Source organism: Muntiacus reevesi, chromosome 1 (assembly GCF_963930625.1).
Source record: "Muntiacus reevesi chromosome 1, mMunRee1.1, whole genome shotgun sequence".
Lineage (NCBI taxonomy): Eukaryota > Metazoa > Chordata > Mammalia > Artiodactyla > Cervidae > Muntiacus > Muntiacus reevesi.
The window spans coordinates 79,523,876-79,550,197 of record NC_089249.1 but is presented as its reverse complement, the minus strand read 5'-3'; the positions used below and the strand labels follow the sequence as shown (position 1 = coordinate 79,550,197).

Here is a 26,322-nt window from a genome sequence, read left to right as displayed (position 1 = left end):
GAGACCCTGGTTCAATTCCTGGGCTAGGACGATCCCCCAGAGAAGGAATGGGCTACCCACTCCAATGTCCTCGGGCTTTCCCAGTGGCTCAGACAGTAAAGAATCTGACTGCAATGCAGGAGACCTGGGTTCCATCCCTAGGTTGGGAAGATCCCCTGGGGGAAGACATGGCAACCCACTCCAGTATTCTTGTCCGCAGAATCTCATGGACAGAGGAGTCTTGGTGGGCTACAGTCCATGGGATAGCAAAGAGCCGGACATGACTGAGTGACTAAGCACACAGGGGTGTCTGTGTCAAATGACAGGACCCTTCCCAGAGTGTCTTATTCTTTTTTTTGGCCACACTCCAAGGTATATGGGACCTTAGTTCCCCAACCAGGGATTGAACCCACATCCCCTGCATTGGAAGGTGGAGTCTTAACCACTGGATCACCAGGGAAGTCCCCAAAGTTGTCTTATTCTGGGAATTCTTCTGAAAGGGTCTCAATTTGGGGACCCCTCTGAGGGTATTTCAATTGCAGTGTTTCTCCAAGAGTGCCTCAGCCTGAGGTTTCTAATATCTCAGTCTGGGCATCCCTCTTAGGCTATCTGTCTTGGGGGAGCCACTCTGGAATGTCTCCAATGAACCCTCAGAGTCCCAGCCTGGGGTTCCCTCTGAGGTGTCTCTGTCCAGGGGTACTTACAGGGCAAATCTCAATCTAGGACCCTTTTATGATGTGTGATGAGGAGACGGTCTTAAACTAAACGTTCCTCTGGACTCAGCGGCCTCAGATGATAACCTCCTGACAGCAGAGCAGTGCCAGGCCCTGGAAGGCAGCACCTGCTGAGTTGCCCCACCCCTGCTCCCCCTGGTGGCGGATAGTGTAAACCGCATGCCTCTCCAGCCAAGAAGCAGAACAGGGTCCAGTGTTCCCAACACCCCTTCAGAGACGATCCCAGTTCATCACAGAGGCTCTGGAATTTCAACCCAGTTTCATGTATTCCTTTTTTTTTTTTTAATTTATTTGGCTGCACCGGGTCTTAGTCATGGTCCGTGGGATCTTCGATCTTCACTGTGCAGGATCTTTAGTTACAGCACATGGGATCTAATTCCCTGACCAGAGATGAAACCCAATTTCTCCACATTGGAAACGCGGAGTCTTGGCCACTCGACCGGGGAAGTTCCACTTTCACCTATTCTTGTCTTTGTGACTTAACCTCTCCAAAATCTGTTTCCTCATCTTTGATACAGGACTTAAAAATAGTACTTACCTCAACAGCCTGTGAGAATTAACTAATACAGGAAAATGCTCAGCACCATTCCTGGCACAGACCAAGCCCTCAACACATGTTCACTGCTATCATTACCGTCCAAGGACACAAACCCCAGGAACAAGAAAGTGAAAGCCAAGACCAAGCCCCAGAGCAGCTGGCGGGATATAAGTCCCCTCACATGTCCCAGAGATCTCACTCTACCTTTCATATATTCACTCATCAACCATGTATTCCTGAGCACCTACCCATTCAAGACCTGATGGTGCAGAATATTTGAAGACGAATTATGTTGGTGCTCACAATTTCTGGACTTGCCCTCAGGTGGGGGCAGAGCTTTCCCATCCACTGGTCTCAAGAGAAGAAATCAGGATGGGTGTGAATAAGGAACAACCGTGTTTCAAGGAGAAAGCTTTATTTGTGGGGAGTGGGGTTCAGCCCAGCCATGCCATGCCCGCCCCCAACCCAGCCAGCTGGCTTCACTTCTTCCGGACCTCCAGGGCCTTCTCCTTCCTAATCTCCTTTGCCAGCTCCCCAATCAGTCGCCAGTACTCGCTGAACTTGAGTTCTGAGTCTTGATTCACATCCAAGCTCTTCATCTTCTCATCTAAGGAGCCCACATCCTGAGGAGACACCACAGCAAACAGTGGAGTTAGAAATGACTGCTTTGACACAGGGAGACAGGGAAGACTTGCCAGTCACCATTCCCTTCCCTCAAAGAGCACTAGGACTACCCCAACACCTTCCGGACGAAGCTGCAGCCCCAACATGGCACTGCCTGATGCCCAAGTCCAGGGGGAAGCAAAGGATGGAAGTGGGGAACCTGGTTACAGGGTGTGCTGTGGTCTCAATACACCCACCATGGGGGATTGTGAACCATAAACGTGATGTCGCTGTACGCAGAGTGGGGAAGAGATGCTCACAATGGGCCTTCAACTGCACCTACCTGTAGGCTTCAGCACACCACGGCACCAGCCCTGGGATGAGCCCAAGGACACTTGGGGAGCCCTTGTAGGCATGGACTCCCTCTGACCACCCTCAGAGCCTTCTCAGGCCACCCTCCTCCTCCACAGAAAGGTGGAAGAGTTCACATCACTTGGCCGCCTGCTTGCATAACCTGCTTGCCTTCTCATTCTCCCAGCCGGGTCACTAGCCTGGTAGATCAGGGGAATGGCAAGGACACATGGTATCGGCTTCCTAGGGGGTCCTTGGCAAAATCTCTCCCAGCAGACATGTGAAAACTAAGGATGTTCTAAGTCGGACCACCGTGATCAAAGGATCTGTTGCCAGATGAATAATCACAACAGAAAAGTTGACTGTTGAACAATGGATCCATGTCAAACCAGACAAGGATGCCTCAGGCACCGAGCATGCCCAACATTTGAATCAACGTTTGGATGAAGGCTAAGAAGGCTTTCCAGATCTATAGATGGCACGAAACTCATTCATAGAAGAGCTCAACAGACTTTTTTAAAGGCCACAATCACGCTTAACTGTCAAATACCATAAGCATTGCCAGTGCAAACCAAAGATGTCCAGCGTAACACTGGGAGGGAAAGGGGAAACATACAGTGAGTCAAGAGAAAGAAATAAAAGGTAAAATTGTTAAGAAAGAAGATGTAAATTCACCCCTTATTATATTAGCAATTATATAATTGTATACCTAGGAAAAAGCAAAAGAGCAATAAAAGCTAACATTTCAACAAGGGTAAGCATTTAATAGTGCGGACTGTTCCAAGCACTATGCTGAACATATTACATGCTTTACATCATTTAATCTTCATAACCTGCTAGAATGAAAGGCTCCACAAGCACAGGGACCTTGTCCATCTTGTCCACCATAATACCAGTGCCTGGGAAAGTGCTTGGCACATAGCGGAGGCTTGTTCACCACTATAACCCAAAGTCTAGGACAATGTCAGAACAGAACATAGTAGGCACTCAATAAATACTGACTGAATAAATGCAAAACCAATCCAACAAGAACGGTATTACTATGAGTCCAGTTCACAGATGAGAAATTAAGGCTCAGAAAGATTAAAGTACTAACCACAGACGACAAACTAGACCCTGTATTTGAACCTAGGTTGTCTAACTCAGAGCTTATGCTCTTAGCCACAATTCTGTATTTCTTTCCCCCCAAAAACTATTAGAAATGATAAAGTTATCTGGTGACAACATTAATACCCAAAAACAAATACCATTTTGGAAATGTCATATGAAAGGTTCCACTTAAAATAGTAAAAAATAAAGCACTCAGGAAAAATGTAGAACTATATTAAACTTTTATGAAGAAAACTGAACTGAAGGATATGAAAGAAAACATGGATAAGATTGAGGGCAGGAGGAGAAGGGGGCCACAGAGGATGAGATGGTTGGATGCCATCATTGACTCAATGAACATGAGTTTGAGCAAGCTCTAAGAGACAGTGACGGGCAGGGAAGCCTGGCGTGCTGCAGTCTATAGAGTCACAAAGAGTCAGACAAGACTGAGCAACTAAACAACAACTAAGAGTGAGTGCTGAAAATAAAACAGTGAGCAGATCCCTTACCTTTATGAAAATAAGAATGTTTCCTACAATGGAAAGGAAGGAAATTACATGTTACTTCTTGGTAACATAAAATTATATAATGGAGGAACTTCCCCGGTGGTCCAACGGCTAAGACTCCACACCCGCAATGCAGGAGGCCTGGATTCAATCCCTGGGCAGAGAGCTAGATCCCACATGCTGCAACTAAGACTTGGCGCGGTCAAATAAGTAAATAAACATCTTAAAAATAAATAAAATAAAATTATGTAATGGAGGCTGTTGTGAAGAAACTGTCCTGAAAGGAAACAGCTCTAGGGTAAAGGGACCGAAGGCTATTCCGGGGGCGCAGTGTTAAAGAATCTGCCTGCCAATGCAGGAGACGCAAGAGACACAGGTTGGATCTCTGGGTCGGGAAGATCCCCCGGAGCAGGAAATGGCAATCGGTTCCAATATTCTTGCCTGGGAAATCCCATGGACAGAGGAGCCTGGCAGGCTACAGTCCATGGGGTTGCAAATTGAGCGACTAAGCACACATCACTCCTAATGTCTTAGGCTTCCCTGGTATCTCAGCAGTAAAGAACCCACCTGCAATGCAGAAGATGCGGAGATGACAGTTCAATCCCTGGGTCAGGAAGATTCCCCTGGAGAAGGAAATGGCAACCCACTCCAGTATTCTTGCCTAGAAAATCCCATGGACAAAGGAACCTGGCAGGACACAGTCCATAAGGTCACAAGAGTCAACACGGCAAGTGACTCAACAACAACAAAGGAACAGAGCCCAAGAGGTGATCTCTGTACTCAGTGCTGAAGGAAGGTCACGCTGAGGATTTGCCATGGAGTCAAACGAGGAATAAGCCTAGCAGATACCTGGGGGATGAGCATTCTGAACCAGGAGAGGAAAAGCAGAGAAGGTAAGTATAAATAACTCACTGCTTCTGAGGAGTTTTACTATAAAGGGGAGCAGAGGTGTAAGGCATAGCTGGAGGGAATTACAGGGTCAAAGGCAGTTTTTGAGGAAGTTTACTACAAAGGGGAGCAAAAGGCATAGCTGGAGGGAATTATAGGGTCAAGGGCGGTTTTCTTTTAAGAAGGGAGGCAGCACAGTGGGTTCACAAACTGATTAGAACAATCTAGTAGAGAGGGAAGTTTTAAGATTTTTTTTATGTGGACCATTTTAAAAGGCTTTATTAAATTTGTTACAGTATTGTTTCTGCTTTATGTTTTGATTTTTTGGCCACAGGGTATATGGGATCTTTGCTCCCTGACAAGGGATCGAACCTGTGTCCCCTACATTGAAAGGCAAAGTCTTAACCACTGGACCACCAGGGAAGTCCCTACAGAGGGAAGTTTTGATGATGCGAGAGAAGAGAGGAAGAATTGAGAGAGTAACGTCTTTCAGAAGGTGGGAAGGGATAGGACTTAGCGCACCAGCAGAGGGACTGGCCTTAGCAGCAGAGATGGGTCATTCCCGTAACAGGAAGGAAGACAGGAAATGTGCTGATCAGTTAGTAAATTTGGAGGCGGAAGCACATAGAAGTTTCCTGATGGCTTTTATTTTCTCAGTGAGAAAAGTTCTCAGTGACAAGGAGACTATGAGAAGAGGTACTGGAGTTTGACGAGAAAGGAAAAGTTGTGAAATAATCATCTGAAAGGGCTGGTAAATGAATCAAGTAGGGAAATGGAGAATGACAAGGCATTGCCAACGGTCATAGATTTAAAGTGAGACAAGTCAACATGGAAGTATGTTTTTCTCCAGCCAAATTCAGCTGTGTGGACTCAGAATGGTGGGTTTCACCAGCAAGCTAATGGAGCTGAAATGTTGGATTTAACCTGGGTTGCTGCTGCTGCTAAGTTGCTTCAGTGGTGTCTGACTCTGCGACCCCAAAGACAGCAGCCCACCAGGCTTCCCCATTCCTGGGATTCTCCAGGCAAGAACATTGGAGTGGGGTGCCATTTCCTTCTCTGATGCATGAAAGGAAAAGTGAAAGTGAAGTCACTCAGTGACTCTTAGCAACCCCATGGACTGCAGCCTATCAGGCTCCTCTGTTCATGGGATTTTCCAGGCGAGAGTACTGGAGTGGGTTGCCATTGCCTTCTTCAACCTGGGTTGATATTTTACCAAATAACTAGGACAGAAAGAAAGAGAATCAAGGGGAGTTGAGCAAGTGATTATAGTGGTGAGGCTTAGAACCCAGCAGAATAAGAAGGGAAATGAGGTCTCGAGGGATGGTGATGGAAGATGGAAAAGTGTTAATTAAGGTCAAGAGACTGAAGGTCCCAGTGGAGTCAGAATGGTGGAGTGGAGGAATGAGATAGAGGAATAGAACTGGAAGGACAGGAGGTGGTAGATGAAGAGAGGCCTGAGACTGAGGTTGTGGAGATGATGCACTGGTAATGACAAGATCTGAAGATCTTGAACAGGGCAGTGGGGCAGAGAGGCAAGAACGCTGAGATGCAGGAAGCAGCATCTGTGAAAGTAAGGAATTCAAGAAATCGAAAGGCACAGGTGTTGAATGAGTTGTCTGTGTGGATTCTGACAGTGGCAATGATGAGAAAAAAACAGAAAGCCAGAAGCTGGAGAGCTATAAAGTGTACAATTAGAAGAATGGCAGGCATATGTATGAGCTTCCAAGGAGCTGAGTGTCTCATGATGAAGATGGAATTTCCTGGCAGTGCAGTGGTTAGGACTCTGTGCTCTCACTGCCAAGGGCCTGGGTTTGACCCCTGGTCAGGGAACTAAAAAATCCCACAAGATGCACAGGTGCAGCCAAAAAGAGGAAGAAGAGATGGGGAGAGCAGGGACAGGAGAGGGAGAGTGGGGGAGGAGAAGGAGAAGAAACTATCATTTGGAAGTTGTAAGGAAAAGCAAAGAGGTCACTACCTGCATCTCCAGGCCCAGAAGGAATTAGATTTGGAAGAAAAACCAGTCATTATCTGACAGGGCTACAGGGAATGCTGTATTTTCAGGGAGAGCCTGACGTTTCCTGTGAGAAGAGGAAGGGAGAAGTTTAAGGATGTAGGAGATATTGCAAATGATAGACTATGAATTTCAGAGACTAGTTTGTAGGGATTTTTTTTTTAATCCATATTCACACACTTTCGTGTGCCTGTGAATTTTCAGAATGGATGTAAATGAAACTGTGAACAGCCTGGGATGATGTGCCAACCCAGTGCAGATGAAACATAAATCCCTACCCCATCCTGTAAGTCAGACAGAAAGAATGATGCGGTCAGTTGCATTACGGAGGGGAGTCCCAAAGAGTGTGGGGAATAACCACAAACCATTTACAGGAACCTCCTGCTTTGAGATTCTGCGACTCTATGAGTTTGGCTGTGTTTTTATTTTTAACAAACCCTTTCCCATAGCTGGGCCTCGGTTTCTATACACGTGAAGTGAGGACTTTGGACCATATTTTCCCTTGATCTCCTTTCAGCTCTGATGGACTATGAATCTTCTGGAAACCAGCTCTGGGTTCAGTCCTGTGCTGGGAAAATGAAACCAGAGAGGCACAGAGAGACCCAACAAGAACTAAACAGCATCATCTGACAGGAGCACAAAGCCCTTTGCAGCAACACACATGCACTTATAGTATTACCTAGTTACACACACACACACACACACAAGGCAGGAATACCCAGAACCATTTACACGTGCAGCTGCCACATCCTCCTTCTCAGTACGCCTGTGGTCACCTTACGCTCAGCAACATCTCTGCACAGACACAGTGTCCCACAGTCCCTGGCATGCCCAGAGACCCCCCACCTACCTTGAGCAGGTGAGGCAGCTGCTGAGTGACCAGTTCCTTAAATTCATTGACGCTGAGGCTGCCCTTCCGGCCTTCCCGCCCTGCAAAGGTGAAGAAGGTGGTGACCACTGTCTCAATGGCCGCCTCCAGCTCCGTGAGTGGCTCGGCTGCCATCAGGACCCTGCAGCTGGAGCTGATGTGCTCACGGGGCTGGCCTGCAGGAGGGGGAAGGAGAGGAAGGGAGAGTCAGGACAGGCCAGAGGACCCCTGCCCTGGCGCTGCCACCTCAAGCCTCTGCCTGAAGAAGCCTCACAGGGAAGAGAAGGGACAGGGATGAGGGGATGGAGCTTGGGGCAAGGGACCAGGCAACGGTACCTCAGTGTGAGGAGGCAGGAATGTTCACTTCCAGAAACCCCTTCCTCTCTAGGTCTCACAAGTCTGGGGATCCTTTTGCTGTGTCCGTGTCTCAGGGACCCCTGTCTGTTGGTCCCTCAATCTGGAGACCCCACTGTCTGGGAGGAGGCGTTCGGACTGGGGTCTTTCTTTGGACTCCTCTCAGTCCCGTGTGGCCCCCCTGTGGGGTTTAGTTCCAAGGACCCTTTCTTGGAGTTTCACCAGCCTCAAAGGGTCATGGGGTTGTTTGTCTCCAAAGCTTGTTTGTGCAAGGACCTGGGTCTCCACCCGCCTGCACTGCACCCGCCCACACACACACACACACACACTGGCCACTCTTCCCAGCAGAGAAGCCGGGGTCTGGCAGATGCCCAGCTGTGGTCAGGGCTGGCTCAGTCTGGACAGAACCCGCCTCCCTGTCGCCCCACTCGCATCTCCCCTCGGGGGCAGCTGGGCAGAGTGTGGAGCTCAGGACCCCAGAGCCCTCCCCGCCCTCGTCTCCCAGAAACGGCAGTCTGGGCTTGGTACTGGCACTCACAGCCGGAGGCAGTGGTGGGGGGGGCGAGGGGGGGTGACGGCTGGGGCCATGCCCACTCATTCTCCCTTTTCCAGCCCACCCCCTCCCCTCTGCGAGGATTGTTGCTGGATTTCCCAAAGCCATTTCCTGAATCCCAGTCTAAGCCAGGTCCAGGGGAGGGACTTGGGAGCCCAAGGCGGAAAAAAATGCTCCCCAGGCTCCCTCCAGGGTTAAAGGTAAAGACTCACCGGGGCAAGGAGATGGGGTGCAGCAAGCAGGAGCCCCAGGGCTGTGGTTTATAAATGTCCAGGAGGGAGGAGAGAGCCCCTCCCAAGCCTGGAGGTGTCAAGTTTCCGTCATAGATTGTGGCGAGGAGACCCGCCCAATCACGCCTACTGCATCCCACCCCCACTCCAGCAATCTGGCCAGGAACCCTGGCCCCCACAACCCGGCCCACCTGCCTCCAATTGGTGAGGGAGGGGACTCGCCTGGAGCTGCCTGGCCAGATCCCACTCTGCAGGCATCCTGACGTCCCATCACTCCCAATACAGGGAGCCTGCTGGCCCACCATACCCCCTTCTCTAATCAGGTGTATTACACTGCCACTGGGGAGAAGGCAATGGCACCCCACTCCAGTTCTCTTGCCTGGAAAATCCCATGGAGGAGCCTGGTAGGCTGCAGTCCATGGGGTCTCTGGGAGTCGGACAAGACTGGGAGACTTCACTTTCACTTTTCACTTTCATGCATTGGAGTTCAGGAAGCAGCAACTCACTCCAGTATTCTTGCCTGGAGAATCCCAGGGACGGGGGAGCCTGGTGGGCTGCCGTCTATGGGGTCGCATAGAGTCAGACAACGACTGAAGTGACTCAGCAGCAGCAGCAGCATATTGCCTTTGGGAGAAGGCACTGCAGATTGAAAAAACCAACCGGGGGAGCTCAGCGCTGAAAGGGCCCATCTAAGAAACACCCCAGAGGGCCTCTCAAAATGAGACCCCCACTAAGGACCCTGCAGCCCAAGACCTCCACAGAGGATCCAGACTGAGGCCCGACAAACAGAGGGGGACCCAGGCTGAGTGCCTCACACAGAGGAGACCCTGGATTGAAATCTCTCAGTGGGGTTGTCAGGCTGAAACCCCTCAGGGAGACTCCCAGGACTAAATTATTCACTGAGGAGTCCCCTCCAAGATGGGCCCCCTCAGTCAGGTGCACGCACCTCCTCTCTGCCCGGCTGCACACCCATTATTACTGGGGGGAGCGTGGGAGGACGAGCCCAGAAGGCCTCTCAGTGTTCCTTCTTCCCAGGACCTTTCCCACCTCCCTTCCTCCCGGGCCCTGCCTTCTGGGGCCCCCGCGTGGGGGTGGCATCCAAGGCTGGAGAAGAGGACACAGGGCAGCCTGTTTCAGCCCAGGAGACAGAGGGCGCCTCTGTCCACTCCTGGCCCCTCGCCCCACTGGGTGTCTGTGAAGGGGTGGAGCCGGTGCAGGGGGGGTCGTGGGGGAAGGACAACTGAAGACAGGTCTCCCCGCACAGCTCCGGGAGCCACACTTGCAGCCTCGTCTGCCTGTCCAGAACCCGCTCCCAGGCCGACAGTGAGTATCCTGCCCCATCTGCCCTGCTCCCTGCCCTGGCCAGCCTGGGGAAGGGGGCACTTCAGCAGGGCTCCAGGAGACCGAGGCGGATGGCACTGCAGTGCCCTGGGGGTCTGAGAGGAGTTTGGGATTTGGGGGAGACATTGTTTGGAAGGTGCTGGGGGGGAGGCAAGTGAAGGTCCGAGAGAAATCTGGGAGCTCGGGGAACGAGAAAGCCAGTGGGAATCCCAGCCACTGAGCTTCCAGGAGACCCTGCCCTCCTACCACAGAGCCCTCAAGAGCCCCCACAAAGCCCCCTCCATCTCCCAGGTGCTGGGGGGCAGACCCAGCTCTTGCCTTGCTTCCAGTGGCATAAGAATAAGAAAACAGATGGAACTGCTCCTTCTGCCCACCCACCCACTGGCAGCCTTGGTCTATCTGCCCCCTCACCCAGCCTTGCCCGGGTTCCCTCCCAGAGTATGGACCATGTGATACCAAGAAGAGGGGGCACTAGGGAGCTATACCCACTCCCACCATCCTTTCATATGACCTCCCTCTCTCCTCCTCCTCTTGTCCCATTGCTCGGCTCCTCTTTCCTCTCATTCTTTCCTTTTGTTTTTCTGTCTACCCCCTCCCTGCCAAGGTCCTTTCAGAATGGCCCCTCTGCACAATCCCAGGCTGCTCGAGGTCTCCAGGCAACCTCTAGGTGCCCTTCCTGGATGGGGCTGGTAACTGAGCCACCAGCACCCCTCCCTCTTCCTCCTTATCCCCTCTATCAGCCCCGGCTTGGGTTCCATCTCCCCCAGGTCTCTGTGACAACCGCTTCTCATGTCCGGAGTTCAGGTGACACATACAAGGGCTCCATTGAAGAGCTAGGATGTCACCTGATCAGGGCCCATTGTCTGACCCCTCAGGCCTGGGGAAGGATGGGGATACCTGATCTGAGATACCTGAGCTGCCCCCGGAGGCGGTGGAGGGGCCAACTGTCCCAAGGCCAAGGGAAAGAGGCCCCCTGGCTTGGTAGTCCCCTCTTGTCAAAAGACCCCTCCATTTTTCCCCTCCTCTCTCCCAGCCCCTTGGATTCAGAAAACCTCATGCGTTCAGCCTTTATCTCCCCAAACACAGACCAGCCCCATCCTCCCTGCTGCCACTGTCCCAACATCACCCAAGTTGGCCTGGGGGCAGGAGTGGCCAACAGCAGAGACAAGATCCCACAGGTATCTTCTCCCCTTCCTGGGGAGCTCTGGCTCCAGGGAAAAGACTCAGACATCCCTCTTTCCCTTCCCACTACTACCCAGTAGAAGGGATGATTCTGCAGAGAAGTAAGAGGAACCAAACTAGAGGTAACAGAGGGAAGCCAAGTGACATGTTCAGGCTCCCTCCCCATGAGTCTTGGACCACCCACTCGGACCGCCACCCTCTCCACCAAGCTGACCAAGGGCTCCAGGCTGACTCCTGGTTTACGGGTGGGCTGCAGAGTCAAGGTTATAGAGGGGCGACCAGCCCACCATCCCCAAGAGCAGAGCCTGGCTGTGCGAGGCAGGCAATCCAAGGGTAAAAATAGAGTCAGAGGAAGCCAGACTGGGTCCTGTGACCACCCCCGCCTGCCCGCCTGCCCCACCCTCCTCAGCGTCTGTCCAGGCAGCCAGGAGCCAAGCAGAGTCCACTTCAGGCCTCGAGAGTCAGCCCAGCTCCAGGAGCTCTACCTCCATGCCCAAAGCCCTGACTCCCTCTGGCTAGGGTGTGGATTGAAGGGCACAGACAATGAGTCTAGAAGTTCTGTTTGTGTAAAATCTCAGGAAGGATGAGTTGTGGTGGGGAGCCGATCTCGTGGCTCTTTGAGCTGTGGGACCCTACCCCAACCCCAGGTACCCTAAGCATGGTCCCAAGCTCACTTCCATGACGGGACGTGGGTAGGTGAGCTGCGCGATGGGCTCTGAGCTGGAGACGGCGATGGAGACGCTCATCAATGTGTTCCACGCCCACTCGGGAAAAGAGGGCGACAAGTACAAGCTGAGCAAGAAGGAGCTGAAGGAGCTGCTGCAGACGGAGCTCTCCGGCTTCCTGGACGTGAGCGTGGGCTGGGGCGCAGGGTGGAGTGCGGGAGGGACGGGGGGCAAAGGAGGCACCTCTCTGCCAGCTCCCCACCCCAGCTCAGCCCAACCTTCCGTCTCCTCCACCCCCACCCCCACCCCCACCGCTCTGGGTTCAAGTCAAAATGCCCTGATTTACTGATCACCTGTTAAGGGCTGGGCATCAATAACAAAACACACAGTCTAGAAGGAAAAGACTGACACTTGAAAGCAAACCTTGAAACCCAGGAAGCACCCAGGGCCTTAACAGAGGTGTCAGAAAGGATTATGGGAAAATATTAACCTAACTGAAGCGGGAGAGCCTCTCCAAAGAGGTGGCACTCAAGCCCCTGGAAGATTATTAGAGTAAGTAAAGACATTTTAGGAGGAGGTACAGTATCTGAAGCTTTCCCAGGTGGCTCAGCCTCAGAATCCACTTCAATACAGGAGCCGCAGGAGACATCCCTGGGTCAGGAAGATCCCCTGGAGGAGGGCACGGAAACCCACTCTAGTATTCTTGCCTGGAGAATCCCATGGACAGAGCAGCCTGACAGGCTACAGTCCACAGGGTCACAAACAGTTGGACACGACTGAAGCAACCTCACACGCACAGTATCTGAACAAGAAGACGGGAGAAAGAAGATGGAATATGTTCAGCGGTTCTGACTGAACTGACGGATGCAGAAAATAAGTCAGTAGAAAGTGTACCAGCTTTTAGATTTTATGAGACCTGGGGTCGAATTCTGATGCTACTACTTTCTAGCTGTGTGACTTTGGGCATGTTCTTTAACCACTGTTAATTCGTTTTTTCTCTAGAATGGGAATAATGAAACCCACTTCATACTAATTGTGCTAGAATTAAATGAGAATGCTTGTAAAGCTCCTAGTGTAGAGCTTGTCACATTATAGGCACTCAACATATGGTAATTGTTTTTATTATTCTGCCTTGTTAGGGAGCTAATTCTGTAGGCAAACGGAAGCCACAAATGTTTTGTTAGTTTTAAGGAGGGAAACAAGGGTCCCATAATTATAAGTAGTTTTCCTCTTGCTCATCTCTGCCTTTTTCTCCCCAATCACCCCTCCCCTCCATGACCCTGATCCAGTGCTATTCATCTCCCTATATACCTATCTCTCCATCTCCTCCCTCCACAGGCCCAGAAGGATGCAGATGCTGTGGACAAGGTGATGAAGGAGCTAGATGAGAATGGAGATGGAGAGGTGGACTTCCAGGAGTATGTGGTACTGGTGGCTGCCCTCACAGTGGCATGCAACAACTTCTTCTGGGAGAACAGTTGAGGAGACGCCCCAGTGGACAGCGCCCTTCCCCTCTACCCTGCCATACCTGCTCCTTCATCCTGCTTCCCCCTCACTTTAATTTTCCCTCCCCACCAGCAAGGGCGCAAGATTAGTGGGCCAGGCCTGCAACTCCTCTTTCATTAAAGGCTTCTGTCTCACCAGCCCCTGTTGCTGTCTGTCTCCTTTGGTAATGGTATAGAGTAGGTGGGCAAATGAAGGCTGCTCACTCACAACTTGCCTTATTTGAGGAGAGATGTTTTTGGAGATAGGTCAAGGGACGGTTGCATCTTCCTATTTAAGGAATGCTGAAGGCCCAGGAAGGCTGGGATTCAAGATTCCAGCTAGAAGTGGAGGATGTATGAAGCTGATACGTGTACCAGCATCTCAGCTATAAAGGCAGAAGAATTTCCCTTCAACCTTCAAAGAATATTTACTGAAGACCTACCATGTACTAGACATCGTATGGGAGCTGGGGACAGAGCAGTGAGCCTAACAACACACAACCCTCAACGTCACATAGGTAAAGCCCAGCAAGGATACCAAAACATTAAACTCACAGATACATGCTAGGAAGGAAAACGAAAGGATCTGATGCGCCTATATTGGGGGCAGGGGTGAAGATGTGTTCATTCACTCATTCTTCAAACATTTGAGCCCTTTATTGTGTGGCAAGGCATAATAAAAATCTCGTATAGATCTGCATCAAAATCCACATGAATGGAAAATGGCGAGAGCGGACACGAAAACGGGAGGGGAGACGCAAACGCCCCACAAAATACGGATCTAACAATATTCAGGCCAAGCTGGGGAGAGAAGTGAAAAGGAAAATATGGACGGACGGTGGTGATTGGCGCAGAACCCAGCCTGAGCACTGGCCCTCTGGCCTCCGTTGGGGCTTTTGCTATAATCCACAATTCTCTGACAGGGGCCCGGGGTGTAAATAAGGGGAGTGCAACTACCCGAGCCCGGTGGTCCGCAAGAGACCGAGGCACATCCGCATAAAGAATTTTAGTTGGTCTGTCTTAGTTTCAGGGGTAGAGGAACGCGCGAAGAAATACGGACAACTCCTTCACGGAGACCAAATCAGCCCCAGAGACGCAAATCATTTAATCATCCGCAGTCCCCTTAAAACCAAAGAGCAAAACCATTTGGCCACGCCCTTCCCCGGGCGGGGCGCTGCGCGTAATACAGACGAGGCCTTTGCTAAAGTCCCGCCTTCTCCCTGGGGCTCCGCCCTAATCACCGCACGGGCGTGGCACAAATTTTCCCGCCCCTCTAGGGATGCGGCGGATCTGACGTCTGACGTAACTGCGTCGACGCCATTTTAGCCGGTCCCATTCCGCCCTGGGCGTGTCGGCCATTTTGTTTTCCACACGGAGCGGGAGTTGACGGCAGCGGCCGTGGTGAAAGGAAGGAAAGGGCAGGCCGGGTGAGCAGGCGGACCGGCCGACAGGACGACCAGCCAAGAACCACGAACCAACTTAGCAATCTACCGTTTAACACATCTAACCAACCGCCCACCAAGTTAACCCGAGCCCCTCCACCGTCAACTCAGGTTCGGCCGGCCCCCGGCCCGCCTGCCGCAGCCGTGGTGGCAGCCCCGGGAGGAGCACTGGCGTCCGTTTCCTTCGGTACGTGTCTGTGGTGAGGAGGGCAAGAGTTTGGGGGAACCGAGGGGCCCGGCGGACGCGGAACAGGAGCTGGTGGGATGTGGAAGCAAATAGGGAGCCGGAGGCCCCGAAGGGGGCGGAGCCCATGAGAGGGAGGCGGGGGAGACCCCGAACTGGAAAACTCGTGGGATGGATGGAAAAGGTTGGAATTTGATAGAGATGAAAAAGGAACGTTGGCGAGTTGAGCTACGTTGGCGGTCCTGACAAGAAGTTTGAGATGAAAGGAGGATTACACGACTTCAAGGAACGTTGGAAAGTAATGGCGATTTTAGGGTTAAATTTTGTGGCGCGCTCTCTGAGAGCGCACTCCCTAGGGAATGCCGGTGTAGGAAATCTTTCCTATTCCCTTCTTCCCCCAGGTCGCCAGGCCCTTGCTAATGCCCCTACTTGATTGCGAAATTGGTATACCTGTGTCATCTCTTTAGATCAGTAGTTCTCAGTTTTAGCTGCACGTGAGAAGCAGCGAGGCAGACTTATTTTCCCCTGCTATAAAATGGCTCATCCCCAGACCTCACCATCAGAGATTGTGCTTGAAATGGGGTGGGCCCAGGCTTCTGAGTGCTTTTTGTTGTTTTTTAAAGCTCCTTGCCGCCAAGGTTGAGAAGGACGGCTGTAGATGAAAAACCAGACTCTTAACAACACTTGCTTTGGGTCTGCCATTTTGGAGGCTTGGGCAGGTATTTTCTGTCCTGCGGCCTTGAAACTTAACCGTGTATGTGCTCAGTCGTGTCCTACTCTTGGCGACCCCATAGACTGTAGCCGGCCAGGCTCCTCTGTCCATGGAATTTTTCAGGCAAGAATGCTGGAGAGGGTTGCCATTTTCCTACTTTAGTAGATTCTCCTGACCCTGGGATAGAACCCGTGTCTCCTGCATTGGCAGGAGAATTCTCTACTACTGCGCCATTTGGGAAGACCCAAGAGTTTATTAGTCTGAAGTAACTACCTTCTGTTTAAGTACCTGAAATGAGTTTTGGTGTGATGGTTGAGAATCATTGATACAAGCCTCTTCATTCATTTTTGGGTCTTTGGGTTTTGTTGAAAAGAGATAGTTGTCATTCTGGTTTGCTCATTCTGCCCATTGTCCTTTGTAGATTCTCGGGATTTGAAGATGGCTGCACAATCTGCGCCGAAAGTTGTGCTAAAAAGCACCACCAAGATGTCTCTAAATGAGCGGTGAGGCAGCCAACAGCAACTTCAGCTCGTTCATAAGAAAACATTACTTAAATTGGCGCTGGGGTCCAATGCACAAAAGTCTGTTTTAAACTAAATACCAACAGAAGGCTACAGACCTCTGTTCTTAGGTGCATCGTATGTGGTACACAAAACAAATTGGGCGGTTGTTTCAAAACCCCTTATCAGTAGATTTTTATATTATGCTATCTGAAATATTTGTCTGGTGGGATGTATTTTAAAAAGACTCCTCACACCCTCCCTTTTCTTCACATATTTTTACGTTGATACAGGGATGGTGCAGCTCGGTAGCATGACCCTGGCTGCAGTAGGCTTGCTGCCCAGTCCAAGGCCAGCAGTGTTGTGTCTGGCCTGTAAGAGGCAGGTAGCAAGCTAAGAATATGTCCAAAGGCCCTTGAATGTCATTCTTGGGCCTTGTAAGAGGCACTTGCTTTGCTCCATTTCACTTTCTTTCCATTCTGCTTTTAGTTTGTTTTTGTTTTCAGTTCTTTTACAGTTGAGTGTTCTTTTTCATCCCATTAAACTTAACTTGACAGGAGTAATAGAAGAGTGTCTTCACAAGCTCTTAGATGATTGAACTAACCTTTTCATAAGTTATCACTTGGAGTCAGAAAAAAATCATTTGATACTAAAAAAAAGTTACAGTATTTAAAAAGGCACTTTTTGTCTGAGAGCTTTGTTCATTGAGTGCCTTTTTTTTTTTTTTTTTTTCATTGAGTGCCTTTGACTAGTGACTTTATTAAGTTGGTATTAGACCACTAAATGATTTACTTATGTTTGTTTGTCTTTTCTGAAGCATATGTACTTCTCTTTATCTCTTAGGGTGTGTTCCTCTGATTCTCCATATTTGCATATTACTAAGTGACCAAATACATGAGAAAATGTGATATGCTTTTACAATTTATGTGGATATATCATTTCCATGGGCTTTGAAGGTGCTCTTGTCCTTCCGTGTATTTGCCCGTAAAATAGCACCCTCCAGTCTCCTGAGGTTTTGGCTTGCTTTGTCCGTCTTTGAAACTACATCTTCTGTCTCTTGTCATCATATCTGCTTATTGCGTGTTTCTCATGCTTTCCACCTCTAAAAGCAGTTACCTGAGCCCTTGTTATCACTTTTGATTGAATGTGCTACACTTAGCTGCATTTCTGAGTTTCTGATTCTTGCAAGTTTGTGGAAGCAGAGGAGTCTTGAACCCACATCAGCATTGATCTAAGTGTACCACTTTAAGTTCGTGGGATCTGGAGCTCCTGGTCTAGCAAGCCATGAAAATGCCAATAAATGTTTTGTAATAAAGCTTTTATTTAAACATCCATTTTGTTCGACCTTGAAGCTTTACTAATATGCTGAAGAACAAACAGCCGATGCCAGTGAATATTCGGGCTTCGATGCAGCAACAGCAGCAGCTAGCCAGTGCCAGAAACAGAAGACTGGCCCAGCAGATGGAGAATAGACCCTCTGTCCAGGCAGCATTAAAACTTAAGCAGGTGAGAGAATGGGTCTTAATGCTCCAGAAGCAGCTGATCTCTGTCAGGCAGTCCACTGAGGCTGTCAGGACATGATGGATAATTACGAGGTGGCTCAGGGCAAAAGCTGAACTTCTCTGGAGGAGAGAGAAGCTCAGAGGATTCCCATTTGGGCAGGTACCAATAAGTAACTTTTTGTTGTCTTTCTCTTTTAGGGAGTTTGCCATCAATGTGGCCTGTTTCTATGTTATCAATGAGTATTAATCTCTTGTTTTCTGATCCTTTGCCCTTAAGAATAGATTCACTGACTTTTCCACAGAGAATTTTAGTTTCTGTGTTAGATGATCTTCAAAAGTCCCATAGTCCCCATTAAATTATTTACAATTTAGGAAAATGACTATATTTCTTCCCTAGTACAGGGAATCTGAAAGTCCTCTTAGTCAAAGGTTTTCAGTGCTAAACAGTGGAAAGAGTAGGGTGACCCTCATCTCCACAGCACCTAAAGTCTTGTCAGTAAAATAGAACAGCACTGAGTAATTTAAGAGTTAGTGGGTTCTCTTTCAAATTTCCATTAAGAAATAATCCTATTCAGATCTGAAATAAAACCTGCTCTTTATTATTCATAGACTTTATATGCAAGTCCGGACAGTGGCTGTGGAAGGATATGTCCAAGCTGTGGCTGGGCGTCTGGAGGGCGGTGCCATGCAACTGTAAGGACTTTAACTGGAAGCACTGCATGGCTGTGCATAAAATCAGCAGTTAAATATAACACCCTTCCACCCCCACCCTGAACCATTGGGCTCATTGACCAAAAATAAACAAGGCCTTCTGCTTCAGCTACCTTAAGCCTTGGAGTGGCTGCATTCATCCCTGACTCAGGAAAGCAGTACAAGGCACCACTGTTCTCTAAGAGTAAATATTAAAAATTGCTAAAGACAAGTCTGACATATTCCAAAGGACATTTTAACAAGCTTTAAATACAGTCCGTGCAAAAAGTAGCCTCTAGAGCAGTGGTGTCCCGTAGAACTTTCTGCAATGATGGAAATGCTCTATCTGTATCTGTGCTCTCCAGTACAGTAGACACATGACTGTTGAGCCCTCAAAATATGACTAGTGTGATTGAGGGGCTTAAATTTTTTATTTATTCATTAAGTTTTTTTTACTTGTAATTTAATAGCCACATGTGGCTAGTGGATACCTTAGCCTATAGCAAGCACAGCTCTAGAGTGGAAACTGGATGGTACAGCTGACATACTTGAGCCTCTTGTTAAGTTAGAGAATAGGGTTGGTGGCAAGTCAGGACTGGGAAGGGAGAAGAACTTCTAAGTACTGTATAGTCTCCCCTTAAAGCACAGATCTTGAGAGGATGTACTTGGAATGAACAAACACAACAGACATGTAGAATGAAGTCTTTGACCTTGTGTCATTCAGAGCCTATCCCTCTGATAAGCAGTTTATAATCTCATGCTAATAATAATAATTCACAGCACATGGTTGCAGTGAAAATCATTTGTAGTAACTTGTGTGTGAAGCCTGAGAATACATAATTTATTTTCATTCATATTGACTTATGGCTTTTTAGGAGAGCAGGTTTGCTAGGGCTTTACGGCTACACAGTCACCCGTTCCTTTGAAGGAATTTAATTGTCTGAGATCTCGTTTTCATGGTTTCTCTTTGAGGGACAGATTATTGAAAAATCTCTATGGTCTATCCTTGTTCTCACATGTGACCCTGAGTTTTATGATTATAGCTCAACTCAATTCTAATGCAGGTTTGGCTGGATTTCTATGGAGATATATTTGAGTTAAATGTTTATTGTAAATTAAAGGTCATTATACTGACTTCATGGAGCTGTTTGCAAAGGAATTATCACTATTTAAGATATGTAAGGAAAGGAGATTTGACTTTTTTGTGTTTATTTACATCTTAAGGTAAAAAGTGGACCGTCTGGAGATAGATACTCAGAGGAAAAATGGACACACTGGCCTCTTTGACTGAGAAATCAAACTTGTTCTTATGTCACAAGAATTCAAATGAACTTATAATTTAAATTTTGCCCAGAGTGTGATGAACTTCCTTTGGTGTTTGAGTAAGCCTTTGAAGAGAGTGGTAGTCCTTGGGCAGGTATGAATCAAGTCATATCATTGTCAACTGGTGGTTCAAAATCCGCAGAATCCACGATCTGAAATGTAGTGTTCTTATTAAAATTTACATTCCAAGTAGTGGTATATGACTTCTATAGTCAAACTAGTGAGATAATTTGTGGTGATGCCAATTTCATGGAACCATACTCAAGCTTCTTAGAAGCTCTGGATCAAAATTCTGCTTTTCTTACACTGTGTTCTGAGGCAAAGGCTTGCTTCTGGTTTGGGATCCTTGACAGCAAGTGCAGGTTTATTTCCCACCACACAGACATCTCGCTTCTTTTTCTCTGCACTTTTAGTTGCTAGATCCCATTGGATTGCTTTTTTGATCTCAATTCCCTAACACCTTTTCTTCCAGAAGAGCTTAAAGCAGCGCCTGGGTAAGAGTAACATCCAGGCACGGTTAGGCCGACCCATAGGGGCCTTGGCCAGGGGAGCAATCGGAGGAAGAGGCCTGCCCATTATCCAGAGAGGCTTGCCCAGAGGAGGACTTCGTGGGGGACGTGCCACAAGAACCCTGCTTAGGGGCGGGATGTCGCTCCGAGGTCAGTGCTGTGTACCTGACAATTGTTCGGGACCCACCCCCTTCCCTTTTCTCTTGGGCTGCTATGGACACATTTGTTTACATCTTTAAGCCTGAATTTGTATTAATATAATTAATAACTTTTGAAATCACGTATTTTTAATAGTGCTGCATGTCTTTTATCGATACCATTCCTTTTCTGATAATGTGCAATGGTGAGAGGCTATGACCTGCGTAACAACAGGTAATTCATGTCATCTCCATTCCATCTTAAAACACCCTGCTGCTGCTTGAATCAGAGCACATTCAAGTTCTAGAAATAAGTCAAACTAAGAAATCTATGGGTCTTTTGGCCTATATCTTAACTAATCATTTGTTCCTGGTTCTATTCTAGTGAAACACTGTTAAACCTGGGGAAAAAAAAAAGAGGGCAAGTTGACCCATAGGTCTTAATTATATGTTACATTTTGGGCACTGTTACACTGTTCCCTGTATAGTTCTTGTCCCCTGCAAAAATGTACTGAGAGCAGGAACCATATCTTTTATTTTTAAATCTTATCATAATGCTAGGCACCTCTCTGTGATTATTCAGTAGATACTTATTAATGTGTATACTTACTAATTGACTTAACTGCCAACTTCTTCCAAATATGGATTTGTGGTCAGACTTGTTGCATTGATTGAATAAAGAGCAGCTTAACCTGTTCATACTCAGTGTGCAGCTTGCCCCACCCAACCTAAAAATTAACTGAATTAACTCTCATTTAACCCTCACCGCCTTCCTTTGGTTAGAATCTACTTTGTCTCTCTTGGATTTACCTGCATATACATTGTATGCCTCCTCTCCAAGGTCAAAACCTGCTCCGAGGTGGACGAGCCGTAGCTCCCCGAATGGGCTTAAGAAGAGGTGGTGTTCGAGGTCGTGGAGGTCCTGGGAGAGGGGGCCTAGGGCGTGGAGCTATGGGTCGTGGCGGAATCGGTGGTAGAGGTTAGTCAGCTACCAACTTCAGAGACTAGCTTCCCCTTATTTCTCTCCCTTCAAAACTCAGAGCCACCTTTCTGCACAGCTTCAAGTCATAGGCAGGCTTATTTGTTTGTCTTGTTTGTTTTATGAAACTGGCTTATTTTCTAAATACACATGCTGGTAGTGTGAAAGTCTGTCATGGGTTTTCCAAGAATAGTCAGGTATGTGTTACAGAACCAGATTATATGCAGTCTTCTTTCAGGCTTTTGCAAATTTAAATTGTATTATTAAAATGACAAGATGGTCAGTTAAGGGTTTATCTTTTTTCTGTCCCTATCCCACCACCACACAGCCCACCTCATAGCTCAAAACCCCACTTTGAGTCTAATAATTGAGAAGAGAGGGATGAACAAAAGTAAAGCAGAGTTAAAGAAGGTGGTAGACTTGAAGCTAGGTATTGACTCAGTTTGTGTCTATGCAAAACCAGAGATTCTTCCATCAAAGTAGAAAAAGCAAGACGTTATTGTGTCAGTTAATTAACTGACTTGTTGATAATCTTATCTCGAGACTTAGTGATACTTGTCTTGTGACCTCATGGCCCAGATTGGAAAAGAATTTTTAATGGTGTTGCTGCTGTTAATACCAAATCTCATGGGAGTTTTCTGGCTTAGAGCTTAGTGGAAAACTCCCAACAACACCTGTCCAGGAAAAAATACATACATTCTTGTAGCCCCTGTGTATATTTGCTTTGGTCCTTTTAAAGTGTGTGGTGGGTCTTCCATAATTTATGACCTTGAAGTAGCCAGGGGATAATAACTGTTGAGAAAGGACATTTGATAACTTGATGGCTTGTTTTCTTCTCTCGCATTATATGTTGCTTGGCTTATTGAGTGAAGTGCAAGCTAGTTTGGGTTTCAGGATGAAATAGCATGTTCAAATTATCTTGACTTGGTTTCTGAGAGAGACATCACAAGGATTTTGTGGGGAGGAGTCTAAAGTAGCTTTTCAGAAAGCTGGGCATGTTTTGTTAAGTGAATTGAAACCACCTCTCAGATAACCATAATTGTTACAATGTGAATAGAATCAGGAGACAGAAATGGCTGGAACTATTCCAAGTGTTTTTTCCCAACTCCCTTAATTGTTCCTATGTCAGAATAACTCCTCAGTCTCCTGACATAGGATCAGCCAGCTCCTTAGGTTTGATAAATTTGAGGAGAGATGAGCTAATTTTTCTGAAGGATCGCCAATAAAATTTAATTTTAAAACTGTCTAGCTTCACATCCCTGTTTCTCTGTGCCCTTTTTACTTCCTCCCTATCTTACTAAATGGAGTTATCTATAATTATTTGCATTTTAATTATAACTTATAGTGAGTCTCAAATTTTTTAGTTTCTCCATATTGAGAGAGATTAAAAAATTTTTAATTATCAGTTATTTTCCCTTTGATAGAATTTAAAAAAATTTGATAGAAATTAAAAAAAAAAATTAGCATTTAGAAATGAGCATGTAAGAAGGGATTCATTATGTGTGCTTTCCATGTGTTGCTTTCTCCCCACTGTGTTTCCTGTTTTTCCAGATTTCTCCTCTTTGCCCTGCCCTTCAGCCTTTCTCAGCTAGGCCCCGCTGTTCTGAGGGGCATTTACCATAGTACCCATTAAACATACTTGTAACTGTTTTCTTCTTTTTCCTTTGGGCCAGGTCGGGGTATGATAGGTCGGGGAAGAGGGGGCTTTGGCGGCAGAGGCCGAGGCCGTGGACGAGGGAGAGGTGCCCTTGCTCGCCCGGTACTGACCAAGGAGCAGCTGGACAACCAGTTGGATGCGTACATGTCGAAAACAAAAGGACACCTGGATGCTGAGTTGGATGCTTACATGGCTCAGACAGATCCAGAAACCAATGATTGAAGCCTGCCCACCCTCCTTGTAAGACTTTTGTTCAAGTCACACATCTGTAAATAACCTTAAGATAACAGATGAGAAGAAAGCTGATGGATACTGAAAGGACCTATCATAATAGGCTGTGGACTGACCTGCCACAAGTTTGTGCGTTTAGTGTGTTCCTTTTACTTTTTGATACTATGTTGTATGAAACCCTTTTTTTCCCCTCTGAGTGGGGTTTTGTTTTGTTATTTGGTGGGGAGGGGTTTCCTTCACCCAGACTTTTCTTTGAACATGAATGTGTTGACCTTGTGGCTAGTACACCTTCTTCCCCCATCTGCCTCCACTCATCTGTTCTATGCTTTGACAGTGTCAACATTTCCTCTGCTCATTTTGGTGCCCCATGAAAAAGTCCCAGAAAGCCCACGAGTGTTCACCTTAATGTCTAAGTTTCTGAGGTAGAATTCTGTTTTACGTCATTTTTAATAGCCTCTTTAAAATGTTCGGAAAATCTGGAGCTCATAAATGCATTCTGCCACATTGATGTTTTAGTAAATTGGGAACACTGACATAGCTACAGGGCCACTTAACACGTTACACGTGCTAGCAGTTCTGATTTAATTAAAGTTATTACCGTGTACATTTGTACCACATAACCATCGTGCTGAGTTGGATATGTGCACTTTCTACCCTGGAATGAGATTTATAAACTTTTCCTCTTGGTTTTGCATCCTGCTCTAAGGGATGTTTTTGGGTTGTCTTAACATCCTACAAAAGAGGAGAAAGCCTTTTGGTTTGGCAGATGCCTCAGAAGGGAAAGGGCTGAAAATTGATGACCGATACCTGGTGGAAGAGGTCAGAGGATAACCTTGCTAAAGTGCTGTTATCCTTTTGTTTACCCCAGACCAATCTTGGGCTTCTCCATTCGTTGACTTTGTTGACCCTCTTCTTACTCCCCATGAAGGTTTAAGTTCAACCATAGTCTGTCAGCTCTTCAGTTTCAGTAGAATCTTTTGTTTCTGGTTCATCATAACAAGAAATTGTTCTCTCAAATCCAGCCAGGACTTTCTCTTTATTTGTTGGGCTCTTTGAAATGCTATGGCCACTATAACAATATTTCAATATACCCCTGTAGAGTTGTGAGTTTCATAGTTGTACTAAAACTCAGGGTGGGGAGGGTGTGAGTTTGGGGCAGAAAGTGAACAGTTTCTCCTCTTTTGAATAATCCCCAAGGCAAGATTAACCATATGAAGTAAAGTACTAACTCGTTTGGTGCATAGAAAGCTCAAAGTCATTAAAGTCTCAAAAGGCAATATCTGGTACTCCAGAACTGGTTTCCCTTTTCCCCAGTGCTGTTTAAGGGAAAAGATTACCTAACCACCTCCAACCAAGCCAGTTACCTCTGAGCTACTTAGTATCCTGAACTGTTGGGGAGGTGGTGTGTCGTTGCAGACTGGGAAGGAAATTTTGTTTGGGAAGTCCTGAATTTGAATCCTTTCTATATGACCTTGCCTATTTAACCTCTAGGTGGGGAAGCAAGTAGTCTAGTGGTAGAAAGGGAGAGTTTGAAAAGACATCATGGGGTTGGGAGAGAGTCATGTTGACATAACCAACCTGACCCAGTTTTGAAGTTCCTGTGTTACAACTAAATGGAACGTGGGACTAAAGATATTTAGCCTAGACACCTGTTAAAAACCTTAAATTGGAAAGAGTAAAAAAGATATGTTTGTGTGGGCAAGGCTAATCTTAAAGATAGCTCCTTAGAACTCTGACTCCCCCAAGACTGTTTTGTTGCAGAGGTACTGATTGGCAGTGGGCAGGCTACCCCTTGAGATCTTCACATTCAGGACTTCCTGGACATGTTTGGGAGAAAGGGAGGGAGCTGCAGGGTGAGTGGGTTCCTTTACCCTCTTCAGCCATACAGTTTGGTATGACCCAATCTCTGAGATCCCTCACCACTGTCCTTCCCAAATACTTTGAACTTAGCAGAAGATGACGAACAGGTATGTGTTCTTCAGGATGTTTTTAAGTGTGTATCTTGGGTACCGTCCTCTGTGAGCCACTGAGGTCTTCTGTAAGAAAAGGGGTGAAAGGCACTGAGGCATCCTGGGGGTGAGGGGCTGCTTTGTGGGTCCCAGTGAAGCTGGGCAGTGAGGCGACCACTGGATCTTCAGCCCCCTTCCCTCTCTTCCTCTGTATCCCTCTGGCCACCACCACCCCCTTTTTTCTCTTACCCCTTGAAAGAATTTCCTGTGTGAGCAAAAGAACTTCCCCACCAGTCATGGGCCCTGCAGTCCCACCTGTTGCTCTCTGCAGTTCCAAATCTTGAGACTTGGTCCCACTTCTGCCAAACTCAGTCTTGAGTGCCTAGGTGGAGTGGAGTGTGATAGTCAGTCTGGCTCCTGGGTCAGCCTTTTACTCATTCATCCACCATCTGCCAAGGACTTACAAACACATCATTTGTCAGGCATTGGGAGTACAGAGAAGAGATTGATGATGGATCATTAAAGTCAAGGGAAGGTTTTACAGAGAAGGGGGAAGAATATTTGAAGGAGAGAACATTACAAAAAGGTACAGAGGTCTCAGATGTATGCTGGGGAAAGCATTCAGCAGTCCTTCATATTAGGGTGGGAGACACAACTGACCAGATTGAGTAGCTTGGAGCCTAATTGTCTTGCTAAATACCTTTGGCTTTATGATTTGGGTGATGGGGAGTCATTGAGTTTAAGCAGGAGAGTGCCATGGGGTGATTTACACAGAATAGTGAAACAGGAAAATGGGCGGAAGGAAAAAGGGAGGAAGACCATGAAGTCTAGGGAACTGATGGGTTAGTCAGAAAAAAAAAGCTGGCCTGAAACTGGACCAGCCACGTCCTCAGCAGTTATCTCGCCATCTGATGTCTGGGATTCCTGTCACATGAGAGAGGAGTCAGGGGTGACCTGAGCTACCCCAGAGGGAAGGAATGAGACATAATTCCTCTCCCTGGCCTGCTCTTGCTCTGTCTCCCAAGCGCCCTCATGTGGTGACACCATGTCTGATCTAAAGCCAGTGGAAGCGCTGCTGCCCAACCCAAGCTTCACCACAGGTACTCACTCCCCTTGGCCTCATACCCTGGA

At 47.6% G+C, this 26,322-nt stretch overlaps 3 protein-coding genes and 1 long non-coding RNA gene across 8 annotated transcripts; 2 read left to right on the top strand and 2 right to left on the bottom strand.

Moving 5' to 3' along the window:
- Positions 1-1,649: 1,649 nt before the first annotated feature.
- Positions 1,650-8,807, bottom strand: S100A13 (S100 calcium binding protein A13). 2 transcript variants are annotated; one of them, XM_065903927.1, is made up of 3 exons: positions 8,687-8,807; positions 7,550-7,743; positions 1,650-1,874 (listed from the first exon to the last, which is right to left on the bottom strand). In XM_065903927.1, exons 2-3 carry the CDS (start codon positions 7,700-7,702, stop codon positions 1,731-1,733), a joined length of 297 nt encoding a protein of 98 aa, XP_065759999.1. In that variant the 5' UTR covers positions 7,703-7,743; positions 8,687-8,807; the 3' UTR covers positions 1,650-1,730. The 2 variants fall into 2 exon arrangements, with proteins under 2 accessions (XP_065759999.1, XP_065759989.1); XM_065903917.1 differs by lacking the exon at positions 8,687-8,807 and adding an exon at positions 7,904-8,205.
- LOC136145553 (uncharacterized) lies at positions 1,909-7,538 on the bottom strand. The gene is made up of 3 exons (XR_010658807.1): positions 6,664-7,538; positions 4,368-4,487; positions 1,909-3,826 (listed from the first exon to the last, which is right to left on the bottom strand). It is a non-coding gene; the product is annotated as an uncharacterized lncRNA (long non-coding RNA).
- Positions 8,808-9,955: 1,148 nt separating the features above from the next.
- On the top strand, positions 9,956-13,535 carry S100A1 (S100 calcium binding protein A1). Of its 2 annotated transcripts, none has more exons than XM_065903903.1 (3): positions 9,956-10,027; positions 11,875-12,076; positions 13,231-13,535. In XM_065903903.1, the coding sequence occupies exons 2-3, from the start codon at positions 11,936-11,938 to the stop codon at positions 13,372-13,374; spliced, it is 285 nt and encodes a 94-aa protein (XP_065759975.1). In that variant the 5' UTR covers positions 9,956-10,027; positions 11,875-11,935; the 3' UTR covers positions 13,375-13,535. The 2 variants fall into 2 exon arrangements, with proteins under 2 accessions (XP_065759975.1, XP_065759965.1); XM_065903893.1 differs by having other exon boundaries at positions 9,969-10,027; positions 11,924-12,076.
- A 1,181-nt stretch (positions 13,536-14,716) lies between these two features.
- Positions 14,717-23,862, top strand: CHTOP (chromatin target of PRMT1). 3 transcript variants are annotated; one of them, XM_065903873.1, is made up of 6 exons: positions 14,719-15,005; positions 16,136-16,217; positions 17,567-17,720; positions 20,205-20,388; positions 21,217-21,354; positions 23,028-23,862. In XM_065903873.1, the coding sequence occupies exons 2-6, from the start codon at positions 16,153-16,155 to the stop codon at positions 23,231-23,233; spliced, it is 747 nt and encodes a 248-aa protein (XP_065759945.1). In that variant the 5' UTR covers positions 14,719-15,005; positions 16,136-16,152; the 3' UTR covers positions 23,234-23,862. The 3 variants fall into 3 exon arrangements, with proteins under 3 accessions (XP_065759954.1, XP_065759945.1, XP_065759937.1); XM_065903865.1 differs by having other exon boundaries at positions 14,720-15,005; positions 20,202-20,388; XM_065903882.1 differs by lacking the exons at positions 20,205-20,388; positions 21,217-21,354; positions 23,028-23,862 and adding an exon at positions 18,326-20,195 and having other exon boundaries at positions 14,717-15,005.
- Positions 23,863-26,322: the final 2,460 nt, after the last annotated feature.

Excerpts from the sequence above, each read along its gene's own strand:
- S100A13 (XM_065903927.1), bottom strand. The coding sequence starts at position 7,702 with ATGGCAGCCGAGCCACTCACGGAGCTGGAGGCGGCCATTGAGACAGTG. Across the intron at positions 1,875-7,549 it reads AGCTGCCTCACCTGCTCAAG|GATGTGGGCTCCTTAGATGA; the intron begins GTAGGTGGGGGG and ends GTGTCTCCTCAG.
- S100A1 (XM_065903903.1), top strand. The coding sequence starts at position 11,936 with ATGGGCTCTGAGCTGGAGACGGCGATGGAGACGCTCATCAATGTGTTC. Across the intron at positions 12,077-13,230 it reads AGCTCTCCGGCTTCCTGGAC|GCCCAGAAGGATGCAGATGC; the intron begins GTGAGCGTGGGC and ends CTCCCTCCACAG.
- CHTOP (XM_065903865.1), top strand. The coding sequence starts at position 16,153 with ATGGCTGCACAATCTGCGCCGAAAGTTGTGCTAAAAAGCACCACCAAG. Across the intron at positions 20,389-21,216 it reads GGGCGGGATGTCGCTCCGAG|GTCAAAACCTGCTCCGAGGT; the intron begins GTCAGTGCTGTG and ends CTCCTCTCCAAG. Across the intron at positions 21,355-23,027 it reads TGGCGGAATCGGTGGTAGAG|GTCGGGGTATGATAGGTCGG; the intron begins GTTAGTCAGCTA and ends CCTTTGGGCCAG.